At 34.5% G+C, this 12,200-nt stretch overlaps 1 protein-coding gene across 1 annotated transcript in view; it reads right to left on the minus strand.

The window, feature by feature from the left end:
• Positions 1-763: 763 nt before the first annotated feature.
• The window catches only part of tei (teiresias), a 72,626-nt gene continuing 61,189 nt past the window's right edge, over positions 764-12,200 (minus strand). Inside the window, exons 8-15 of the mRNA XM_053764830.2 lie at positions 11,173-11,274; positions 10,499-10,663; positions 9,867-10,008; positions 9,123-9,280; positions 8,589-8,702; positions 7,968-8,057; positions 6,650-6,760; positions 764-5,195 (exon numbers count right to left, since the gene is read on the minus strand). Coding sequence (XP_053620805.1) covers positions 4,837-5,195; positions 6,650-6,760; positions 7,968-8,057; positions 8,589-8,702; positions 9,123-9,280; positions 9,867-10,008; positions 10,499-10,663; positions 11,173-11,274 — 1,241 coding nt within the window. The 3' untranslated portion in view covers positions 764-4,836. The remainder of the gene's footprint in view (positions 5,196-6,649; positions 6,761-7,967; positions 8,058-8,588; positions 8,703-9,122; positions 9,281-9,866; positions 10,009-10,498; positions 10,664-11,172; positions 11,275-12,200) is intronic.

A 12,200-nucleotide genomic window follows, 5' to 3' on the forward strand; every position in this document is an offset into this window, starting at 1 on the left:
GAATTGAGCTTTATGTGATGGTAATAGCAGCGAATTATCAATGAATTCGGATAACTGCGTGTGCTGTCGACAGTACCACGATTATCTTCCTTTCCTTCACGCGCCAGTGGCTAACGCACTCCTGGCAAATTTAATTTTATTAAAACGCCATCTGATTAACAAAATAATGTCTTAACTCAACATCACTAAGTTGACATTCGCTTGTATCAAATCTTTCTCTAATTAGGTCAGAAAGAGGCCTTAATCTTTATACAAATAGCCCTCAATATAAGCCCTTGTAAAGCTTTTCGAGCGAATTCAATATGCAGGCTTAGAGCCACTTCTCTGTACTTACTGAATTGGCTATTCTCCGGGTGCGACGCTCGTGCTTTACTTTTTTCAAATGTCAAAAACAAAATGTTATGGAGCTTGTATGACAGTAACATTGTGACTGAGTTTGCAGTCAAAACGCATTTCTAATATACTTTAATGAGACCGAAAAAATAATAAATCTCGTAATTAATGAAACTGGTCAATTAAAGTGACATTTAATTATCGTGTTTAATGAACTAAATACTTTCATACATTTTTACCCAGTTAAATAGTCAAGTGAGCGTCTGAGCCCAGCGTCCGCATATGCTATGTAATTTCATCATAACCAATATGGCGGATGAAATTTTCAACTCTAATTCATACAAACAGAAAATTCAACAAGTTTGGAGTACAGACAGACAGACGGTGCTGGTAAAAATAAATTATAGCTATAAATAAATAAAACAACCGATATTTTTATGTAGTTTATTCAGTATACGATTTCCATAAACACATTGCGAATGGATATTATGGATTCTGTACATGTACATATCAAAGTAAACAATAAAATGTATATTAATAAATGTAAATATATATTATTATGATCTATTTATGTATTTGGCACCGAGAAACGACATTTTAGTGTCGTATGGACGCTAAGTACAAAAACTTCTTTTTACATTGATTCGTTCAAAGATTTTTTGACTAGATTTAAAGACAATACTTTGATTTCAGCGTTTATCGAACTATTTGTTTAAATACGTCATATTTTTCCTGTGATGACTGAAGTTGTGTCTAATAAAAAGACCTAGTGGTGTTTCTTCACCACTACAGTGGTGAAGAAACGGTATTCCATTTCATTCACATAAAAGATAACAGGTCTAAAATGTATATTGAAAAGCATTATTAGATCTATTGCTGTATATAAAATAAAAACTTGAGAGAGAGGCTTTCAGTTGATGCTAATGAGACAATAAAGTTGATGTGAAAAATAAATCGACTACTATTCTAAAATTGTTCGAATTAATGTGAGGATCAATCGATATTAACTTTTAAAATAGATTTTTTTGTAGACATTAGGTAGGTGTATGCTTTTGTTATTTTTGAAAACTAACAAATAGTTCTCAAACACATGAACACCAAAGTACTGACTGTAACAATGAAACTACAATATCAAATTTACGTAACAGAGGCGGGGGTCGCGGTCTAAGTGAGACTAAATTCGATAATACTTCTACATTTAATAGAAAAGATGGAAAGAAACGAACGGTTAAAAATATTTTACCAGACAGAAAATTTTAATTTCCATGAGCCTTCTAAAAATATCCATATACTCGTACGTGTAATATCCCAACATGAAACAAAAATGCATCAATAATTCATTCATGTGATAAGTGGTTCAGAATAAACAAAATGAGAAGAGAAAAAGAATTAACAGCATTAAAGATGAAGTAGAATGTTGAATGAGAAAAAACTTATAAACTAATTAATAGTAAGAATTAATAATATAAGAGGAAGACGCTCCATTAATAGATTTAAATAAAAAAATAATAAAAACATATAAAATAGGAATAGCGTTTAAATATTGAAATATGAAATTTTTATGGCTAAACTGAGAGGTTTTAGCTTGCAAAAAATATGTTAAAATACTTTCAACCATTCGAGATGTGAGAGTTTGAAAGAAACAGATCTATAGATTGATTTATCTAATATCATCAGACGTAAAGAGTGAAGGTTGATGCTTACACACTGACGTAATCAAAAACTTGCAAACATATAAATCTTACAGCTAATGAGGAATAGAAGGAAATAATAAATTATAAAAGCTATACAATCACAATTGATAAGAAGAAAGATAAAGTAAAAAAATACAGAGGTCATTCAATTCATTGGAGGTCAAAAAACTATTTAAACTTAAAACAATTAAAAATGATAGAGGTAAAATAGTATTTCAAAGAACTTGAGGAGTTCACAACTAGTACTTGAGACTTGGTAACTTACGAAAGATATACAGAGAGAGAAAAAATCATATTAAAAAGCAATCATTATAAAAATATCATAATTTACTCAAATATAAATGTAACTTTACCAGTGTGAAGCGCTAGGAAGGAAAGGGTTCTACCTTAACTATCTACGAAGATTTCCGTATGGACGGACCATTCGCCAGGTACATAAACCAAATTGTTTCATATACAATTTTCTAAAAAATCATCGTACAATTGACCACCTTTACAGATACAAAAATACATCTCACTACATCTAAGTTAATGTTTAATGATCGTGGTTGGGAATAGGCAGGCAGTACCGATCATGTCGATAAATCAAACGAACTTGCATACATTTCCTAGCATTTACTTCAATTATAAATTCTTTCTATGTAGTATTTCAAGAATACATGGCAAAATTGATCGAAACCATAATATAGACTGATTTTTTTTTTAAGAATAAGGTCTTTTAGTTTTCTTTCTTAGGTAGCTCTCTTGTAATATTGTGATTTTCACCCACCTTTTGAATTTAACTCGATTGCCATGTGTTTTTTCAAGCTCGTGAGCCGAATATAAATGTACCAAGTACTGTACTGCTAATGATTACAAAACATCGCATGCTCCATCTATTCCCGGCCATATTATGATGATACCTCGACCCGCGACTGTCCCCTCCTCAGATGATATCACAATTCTTAACAACAACAACGACCCAAATATCGTGCGCTTGCGATACCGTGGAGTCTAAAACAATATGAAAAATAAATTGAATGATGTCCAACAGAAAGAAACTAATTGAATTTAATTCAATAACGATAGAAAATAATTCAGTATACTATTTAAAATATCATAACGTTTGTGTAAGTCCAATTAGTGACCGGCTCCGGCTATCGGATAATATTTTTTTATGCATTGTGTCTCGATTGATAAACGAGCTACCTAATTCAAATAAATTTTATTAAAATATTTTACCTACAAAACATAAAAACGGGTAACGCAAACGCACAACGTCTAATAGTTACATACAAAATAGTAATTACCGATACAAAATATGAACGAAAACTAAAAGAAACGCAGGGCATTGATAACATTAACATGAAACATTAGATAAAAATTTACGCTTACATAATAAGGTAGCTTCCAACAGTACGCTGTATACTTAAGATAACTATTTTTCTTGTCGAGCCCAAATAGTGTTCGATCAGTATGTAGTGACTGACCACGCTGATCGCGCTGTCATTGGCCTCGTTCTAGTCTTCTATATTAGTGCAAGACGTGGGGCAGTTCGGACAGAACACCGGATGAGCATTGATAATGTAAGTTGTGGCTGCATATAATACTGCAAAACTGGATACTGCATGGTGTGGAGTAAAATTGCCGTCCGTTGAGACCGTTGGAAGATACCTGCTTAAACTGTTGCAAAAATTGTAATAGCAAACATCGTTCATACAAAATGTCGCTCCTACTACGTGAGCGTCTAAAATTGACATCGAAATTTACATGATTTTAGTTTAAGCTATGATACACAATGTATTACACTTTATTTATTAAGAATTTGACATCTATATAAAATATACGCTAGCTTACACCGCAATGTTCATGTCTGAACATTTCATTATTAGGTTCATTTATTGCAATTTAAACTTGTGAATTTGTACAAACATGAACACTCTTGACGATTGCTTTTAACACTAGCCCTGACATCCCACAAACTCTCAATTTTATCAAATAAATACTAATTTTCATTGGTGTTCACATTACACAAATTTTTCACTTATATTCGAATACACTATGAAATTAATATTGAATTTTAATCCAATTTAAGTAAAATTTATTTTAAAATATCAACGATTTGGCACATTTGCTTCCTGTTTTATATACTCGCTAAAATAAGGGTTAACAATGAAATGGGGATTAAGGGGAAACAAATATTGAACAGGAAAAGTTCGCTGCAGAATTTGAATGAAAACAGTATTCACGAATTTGTAATCATAAGAAGGATACATTGAAACAGTTTAACATGTAAAACTTTAAATTGGATAGAATATGAGATTAAAATAATATAGGGAGAACGTAGAACAAGAATTTAAAGAATACAATCATAGTTATTATAGAACTAATAAGTAAGTTGATCCTTACGAGTACAAGAGTACTATACAAAAAATGTGAAACATGGTCTAAAGTTATTCATTTTAAAAGCTACTGCAGCAAACGAATACAATATAGAGATAGGTATAACACGAGAGTAACAAATGGTATCTATACTACAAAGACTAAAGATAGGTATAGACAGACGGCACAACGTACCACATTATAAAACTAACAGCACTACAGGTATATCGTGAACGTCTAACTCCTTCTCATCATCTGCAATTGCAACACTGCTAAATTTCATTGCATTCATTTTCCACAAATTTAGACTGACGTTTTCTTCAAACACATCACGCTTCATTGCAATGTTGCACTTACTTTATGACCGTTCACTAATAGGATAATACAAATCGCTGCTACGTGATTCATCACGACTATCAATACAAAAATCAACAGTTTCAATCCTCGCTCAACGCGCAAGGAGAATTAGTAGCAGCGGTGCTATAGCTGGTCGTATAGATGAAGAACTGTCATGTAAAGCTCTGACTGTGTGTCTGGCGGGGGCAGGGGAAGGGGGAGGGGCTCGGCGAGGGAATACAGCTACGGCGCCAGTACCAGCAGTTGCAGCTACACACCAGACTTCATCAGGCTCTACTACGTGTAAGACTGCTCGCCAGCAGTGTTGGGCTAGATCTGGGGTTAAAGAAGCTCGAGTGGCGATTCCTGATCGGAGCCACATGACTCGGACGCCTCTGCCACACGCGCCACATTCGAGTCTCCAGCCACTGGCCGCTGGTTCGGCACTTAGGGCTGTCGCTGTAGCTCCACCTAAGTACAATTTAAGCTATATTTACATAACGTGGCTAGCCTGAAGTAGTAGAGATAAATGTCTTTCATGGCATCTTAGGTTTTTGTAACGTTAGATGAGGAAAAAGCTGAACTACGAGAAAGAAACAGTAGATTTTCTTTTTATGATTGGCCAATGGTGTTTTTAAGTGAGCACGACGTGAGCCAACGTTCATGTTCACCAAGCAATACTGGAGGTCCCAGGTTCGAACCCCGGTCAAGATTAAGAAGGAAAATTAATTTTTTTAGTATTACCTGGATCTTGGATATTTATAATAATAATAAAATAAATAATGGGCATATATTGATATATCCGGGAGCGGGTTTTGGCAGGAGACCTATATATGATGAAAATACTTCGAAGCCTCTGCGTGTTGGATATACTTATAATTATGCCCACACAAGCCTTTCAAAAGACCGGACTAAATGCCGTGATTTTTTTAAAGGAGAAACATAATAATACACTTTTGTTTTCTCATTTATCTATGGTTATTGGTTATATGTATATGGCATAAAATATATAATATCGTTGAATTAATATCCCATAATACAAGTCTCGAACTAACTTTGGGGCTAACTGAATCTGTGTGATTCGGTAATAATGTATTGATTTTAATCACAATAAATGTTGAACCTCGTATTGTTTAAGTTAAAACAAATAATCATTATCGAAGTTGTGTTATAATTTAAGCACTGCAATTCATTTGATTGTTTCCCATCAGTTTATTGTTATCCTTTTTTATGAGGGCATAAAATCCAAACGGTTCGAAACAACAGCGTATTTTTCGAAACCTCTCCAGTGTCAATCAATCAAGACTTGGGAACATTATGGCGTTATTAAGTCTATCCATCTTGTTCTCACACTCTTGTGTTGTTGCTATCTTCAATCATTTGTTACTAGAATTATCTCGAAATATGTTTTTGTTCAAAGATAACTTGTACATTAGCTATTTTCATATAAGAAATCAAAGATTCTGTTGGAAAGAAATAAATTGATTGTGTTTTGTTAACTAACTTGATATTTCTCATTAAATATTTTTTTTCAATAGGTATATCCCATTATATTAATGGATAATTTCGTATGGTGTGAAATATCATAGCACAATTTTTTCAGTATCAGTCAGGGTTGCTATTGTTACAAAATATGGACGATATGATACTATCTGAATTATTTTTTCAAATAGTTATAGCCATTCAATTGTCTCTCAATGCTTCATATGGAGCGTTGGGAGTGGCTCCCTTCACCTCTCAGCTGAGATCATAGTGTAAACAGTAATAATATATTGTAAAAACATCAATTTAATAAAATTGTGTTTTTAAGATAAGACAATACAACAGACAGGTTGTAAAAAGAAACGACATTATTCACCGAACCCATTTAAAATGAAATTTGGTAAGGGATAAGGAGAAGAAAAACATCAATATAATTATTTTACCTGTAACCCTTAAAGTGACTCGTTTCAATTCCTTCAAGCGCTTCAGGTCGGGCGCCCGAGCTCCGACGCACCTGTACTCACCTCCTTCTTGATATAGTGCGTCCTTTATACCTACAACAAGAGATATTCACAACTAATATTTTATTGAACGTTATAAAGGCCGATCTTACTTGCCAGTATCGGTTGAATTAAAGTTTCCAGAATGTTAGAAATGATAATTATCCCTTAATGATACAATAAATTCCAATAGATATTATCTTAATTCACACTAATTACACTTAATTTATTTTCTTCGTTCACTTTCAAGTGCTCTTTCTGATTAATTAATAAAAATGTTATTCTCTGGATTAGGCTTGGGATATTTAAATCGTTGTAATGCCCCTCTCTCCGTTGCTCTTTCTGATTAATTAATAAAAATGTTATTCTCTGGATTAGGCTTGGGATATTTAAATCGTTGTAATGCCCCTCTCTCCGTTGCTCTTTCTGATTAATTAATAAAAATGTTATTCTCTGGATTAGGCTTGGGATATTTAAATCGTTGTAATGCCCCTCTCTCCGTTGCTCTTTCTGATTAATTAATAAAAATGTTATTCTCTGGATTAGGCTTGGGATATTTAAATCGTTGTAATGCCCCTCTCTCCGTTGCTCTTTCTGATTAATTAATAAAAATGTTATTCTCTGGATTAGGCTTGGGATAATTAAATCGTTGTAATGCCCCTCTCTCCGTTGCTCTTTCTGATTAATTAATAAAAATGTTATTCTCTGGATTAGGCTTGGGATAATTAAATCGTTGTAATGCCCCTCTCTCCGTTGCTCTTTCTGATTAATTAATAAAAATGTTATTCTCTGGATTAGGCTTGGGATAATTAAATCGTTGTAATGCCCCTCTCTCCGTTGCTCTTTCTGATTAATTAATAAAAATGTTATTCTCTGGATTAGGCTTGGGATAATTAAATCGTTGTAATGCCCCTCTCTCCGTTGCTCTTTCTGATTAATTAATAAAAATGTTATTCTCTGGATTAGGCTTGGGATAATTAAATCGTTGTAATGCCCCTCCCTCCTTATTAGTATTTAATATTGAAACAACGAGACAAAGCAAAGAATTTATATTCCAACTAATTCCGATTGTATTTGTCACTAATGGGTAACTCCCCTTTCTTCTTCCAAAAATCACTCCCCTCTCCCCTAATAAAATTAATTCCACCTTTTTATGACTTCCACAAAAATTCCGAACCTAATCAAAAAATTATATCTATGTAACAACATTTTTCATTTTAAGGAGTTAAGTTAAAATGTTTGGAGACTTTGCTACACTTACCTAAAACACCATGAGCATGGTGTGATCCCGCGGGAGCCCACGTCTCAGATGAGTTCCCGACCACTCGTCTCCACCAACATCCTACGCTGCCTGCACAACAAATAGATCATTTATTGAAGACCAGACATTAAAAGGAGATAAGCTAGACAAAGAGAGAAACAGAGAAATGCGAGCAATAATTTAGGTTGATATTACAATAAGTTGTGGTAAAAAAGAACAGATATAAACTCTGTTTGAAACGTACCTGTAAATATGTCTATCCGGTAAATATTATTTCACTGTTTATGAAATTTATAACAAAGTATAAATTAGCTCAACTATATATTCAATTTGATCAACAAAACATATATTATTTCTTTTCATCTTCTGTTTCGCCTGAACAACTAAATTAAAAAATAACGAGATCAATTTTGAATAACAAGAAATTTACCAGTGCATAATTTGTGTCCTTCTTTAGATCTACTTCATTACTTCTTGAGTGTTAATTTTTGCTAGCTCGGCATAGGTATTTCTTTTCGAACTTTATGGTTACTTTAGAAGCATTGAATATACTTTTAGGATAATGTAGCAGTCTAAATATTTTTATTGATCCTGTGGAATGTACAAAATTATATAACATACCTTTGGGACAATGCAGCTGTACGTTTCCTCCGAGAGGAACATCAACTTTCTGATGATCAGGCTCCTCCATTTCTTCCTCTGGTTCTGTAGAAGCCTCTACGTGTCCTTCCGATTCTAATAAATAAGTAAAAAAGTAATTCTATAAGAAAATTATCTTCTAAATGCTTCTTTCTAAAAGAAATTCAGATTAAAATGCTTTCGGAGGTCATCCTTTTTGGATAACTTTTGCAGAATTAGGACGTTAGAATTAGAACTTTTTGTATCTTAATGTATCTTTTTGTGTCTATCAAAATACTAATTATTTGCTTACAGTACAAACGTTTTTGGTAAACAGTTTTGTTACTATGTTAGTTAAATAATTGGCTAAAAAAAGGCTCTGCCCGATTGCTCCATCGTCCTGCTTTGTATCAGCACAGCGCGTAGCTGCTGCGTTTTGCTCTGCTCTCTTCCACGGATTTTAACAGTGACGTGGAGAGGGCAATGGAGCCGGGCCCTAATAGAAGACTACACTTTCAGAAACCATCAATGACTAACCAAGAACATTGAGGTAGTATCCAATAGAAGAGTACTCCGCGTCGAGCCAGGTGGCGCGACAGCGGTACCACCCCGAGTGCGTCGCCCGCAGTGTCGCCCAGCGGAGAGTGGCCGAACCTTTGGGACTGTCATCACCAGCCTCCAAGGGGGGAGGGGAACTAGGAACAAGTATAAATAAATGAACAACACTCAACGTTAAGCTTGTACCGGTCCGATGGACACAGATATAGATACAGGAACAACTCACCCAATTTGTACCCTACAAATGTTTGCTCGTTTGAGCCAGAGACCTCCAAAAAGCGGATAGGTATGGTGACTACTACGCCACGGATGTCGTCTAACAAAGAATTAGTATAACAAAGTACATAAAGTCGCCATCCATTTCATTTAAGTATGATATACAACCAGTATACACACTAGTACCAACCATATTATGATATTAACGTGCCACTTGGTGCCACTAGTAAGTAATCGAAAAAGTCATGTCAGAATGTCTCCAAGCGAACAAAAGACACCAATGTTGCAAATGTACATTACAGTAAACAGAGAACAGATCAGTGCCAGACAGGAAACAGGAGAACACTATTCAAATGAGTTTCTTTCGGCATTTCTTCTCAGCAGTGGTCGTTCCGAAATGCCATATTGTAGATTGTGAGAAATTACTATATGTACCTATAAAATTTAACGTGAAAATGTTCCTGTGAGGCTGAATAAATTACTTCATTTGTTTTGAGGTAGACTCACCTAGTAGGATCAGCATCATCCCGCAGCCACCAGGCCCTAGCAGGCGGGTTGGCGTCAACATCGCACCTCAACGCGGCAGCTCCACCCGCCGATAGAGATACACCGAATCCAGGCCACCGTGATATTACAAAGGACGGGGGATCTGTGGGGGAGGCGAAAGATCATAGATTAAAAATTGAAGATATCCATTTAATGGTTAAAACCGTAAGAAAATACGTACACTAGTTTTTGAGTTTATCGCGAACAGAGAGACAGACGCGACAGAGGATTTTCTTTTATAATATGTAACAATAATGTAAGGACAGGCCGCTGCTAGTAGATATACAGAAGTACGTATTGTTTCATATCACAATTTTCTAAAAGTACTTACTTAATTTCTTATTTTTATGCATAATTATCTTTCATTTTATTAATATGTACGTGTTTATTCTATATACAGCGTATACCTTTATATATATTTCTTTTTCTATGGCGTATAGCTTTAGTCGCCACTCAATCAGCCAGTCATGTTTATCTAGTTTCAACTCAAAGGACAAACGCAAAAAAGCTTTACTCCATTGAACATTGTCTGTCTGTTATCAAATCTTGAACAGGTAGAACAAACGAAACTAAAAAGCTTGTAAATTACTTACAAGTAACGTGGATTTCAAGTTTGGCAGTGAGGGCATCTATTGCAGGAATAGGGCTCGCGGGGACGGCCGAAGGTTTAGGGCTGCGCTGACGAGCTTCACATTGTAACGTCGCATTGTGGAGCTCCCTCGCCGCTGTCACCACCACGTGAGATGACGAAACTCCATCTGTACAATAGCTCTTTATTGGTCTTGATGGATTGTTGGGAATTATAAGCAATAAATTCCCGAAGACTGAGATAGAAGACGATAAATTAATTGATGATACCAGTATTAGTAATGACACAATCGATAAAAAAGAAAGTATGTTCATTAAATGAAGTTAATCGTCTCAACTGACAAATAGTTTTATATTGAGATCCTATGCGTGAGACATTTCATTGCAAATTACATTACTTTATGAAACTTTCTGAATATATTTTATACTAATTAAGTCGCTCATTTGTCTTTTACAAAATTCAATTCGGACTTTCGCAATAATAGTTTTGGAATCATTTATACATAGGGAGCACCATAAAATTATAAGAATACTACAAACTTTTGTTATAGATTACAAAAAGTGAACTAAATTTTAATTCAAAATTGGTTTGCCTCAAGGTTCAATAGTAGAATTTTTTAGTATGCTGTGATACCTCTTTGAGGATTCTTGAAGGATAAATGTTATTACGAGATCATACCTATACTATAATTAGTGTGATATATTCGAAGATAAGGCCGGTGATCCAGTGAGGGTTCTAGTGCCAATAATCGCCAAGACAGGTCTGGAGGAGGCACACCACCTAATGGAAAACAAACAATTATTTTAATTCCTTATACCTAGTACTAATAAATATATGCGACCTATTTTTGATAAGTTTGGAAAGCTAAAGTTAAAAGAAAGACTAGGAAAATATTAAAGGCTAAAATACAATTTAATTAAAAGAAATTTTAGTTAATTTCGAAATTGAGTTGACACAGCCAACGTGTTACACGCAAGCGAAGTTTGTAATAGAGAACTAAAAAAAGTCAGTGTAAACAATCTTTCGTCAAGTGGTAACCTTGACGACCCTATTCTCAGTACGGTAGAAATATTTAAAAGCAAAGTCGAGACACGCAGCGGTCTCATGAATATTAAATTAAAGGATTTGAAAATCTCGCCGATTGCAATTACCGTTCGGGAGACATAATCGATATTCCTTAATGCTGTACAAGAAAACAAATAAATTATTTATGAGAATAAAGTAGAAAGGGTAAGAGTTCAGGTCAGTTAGATGAAATACTCGTATGTAAGGTTAAAAATAAGGGTTGAGTTTAAAGCTTTGTATGTAATTTTGTGTATACTTTAATCCCAAAACCTTCCAGGAATCACTCAAAAAAAAACAGTTTTGACCAATAGCTATTGGTCAAAACTGCATTAAAATCCCTGCCGTTTTTTTTAGTTTATTGTGAACAGACAGACAAGCGGCAGAGGACTTTGTATAGGATTTCTCAAAAAGCTATACTTTTCAGGATACAAGACTAGTAAAAGATAAAGACTAACTTCGTTCGGCTTCCTGCAATCAATATCAAGATCTTAACTAACGAGTTCAAAGCTTAGTTAGCGAGAATAACTGAGCTACAAGTAAACTTGGCACAGAGTTCATTACTTCGACCCCTATTGTGGCACCGGATCGTAAACTTGTGGAATATAATGCTGCTGATTGGGTTTCACCTTCGGGGAACAATT

This window comes from Plodia interpunctella, chromosome 26, assembly GCF_027563975.2.
Source record: "Plodia interpunctella isolate USDA-ARS_2022_Savannah chromosome 26, ilPloInte3.2, whole genome shotgun sequence".
NCBI lineage: Eukaryota > Metazoa > Arthropoda > Insecta > Lepidoptera > Pyralidae > Plodia > Plodia interpunctella.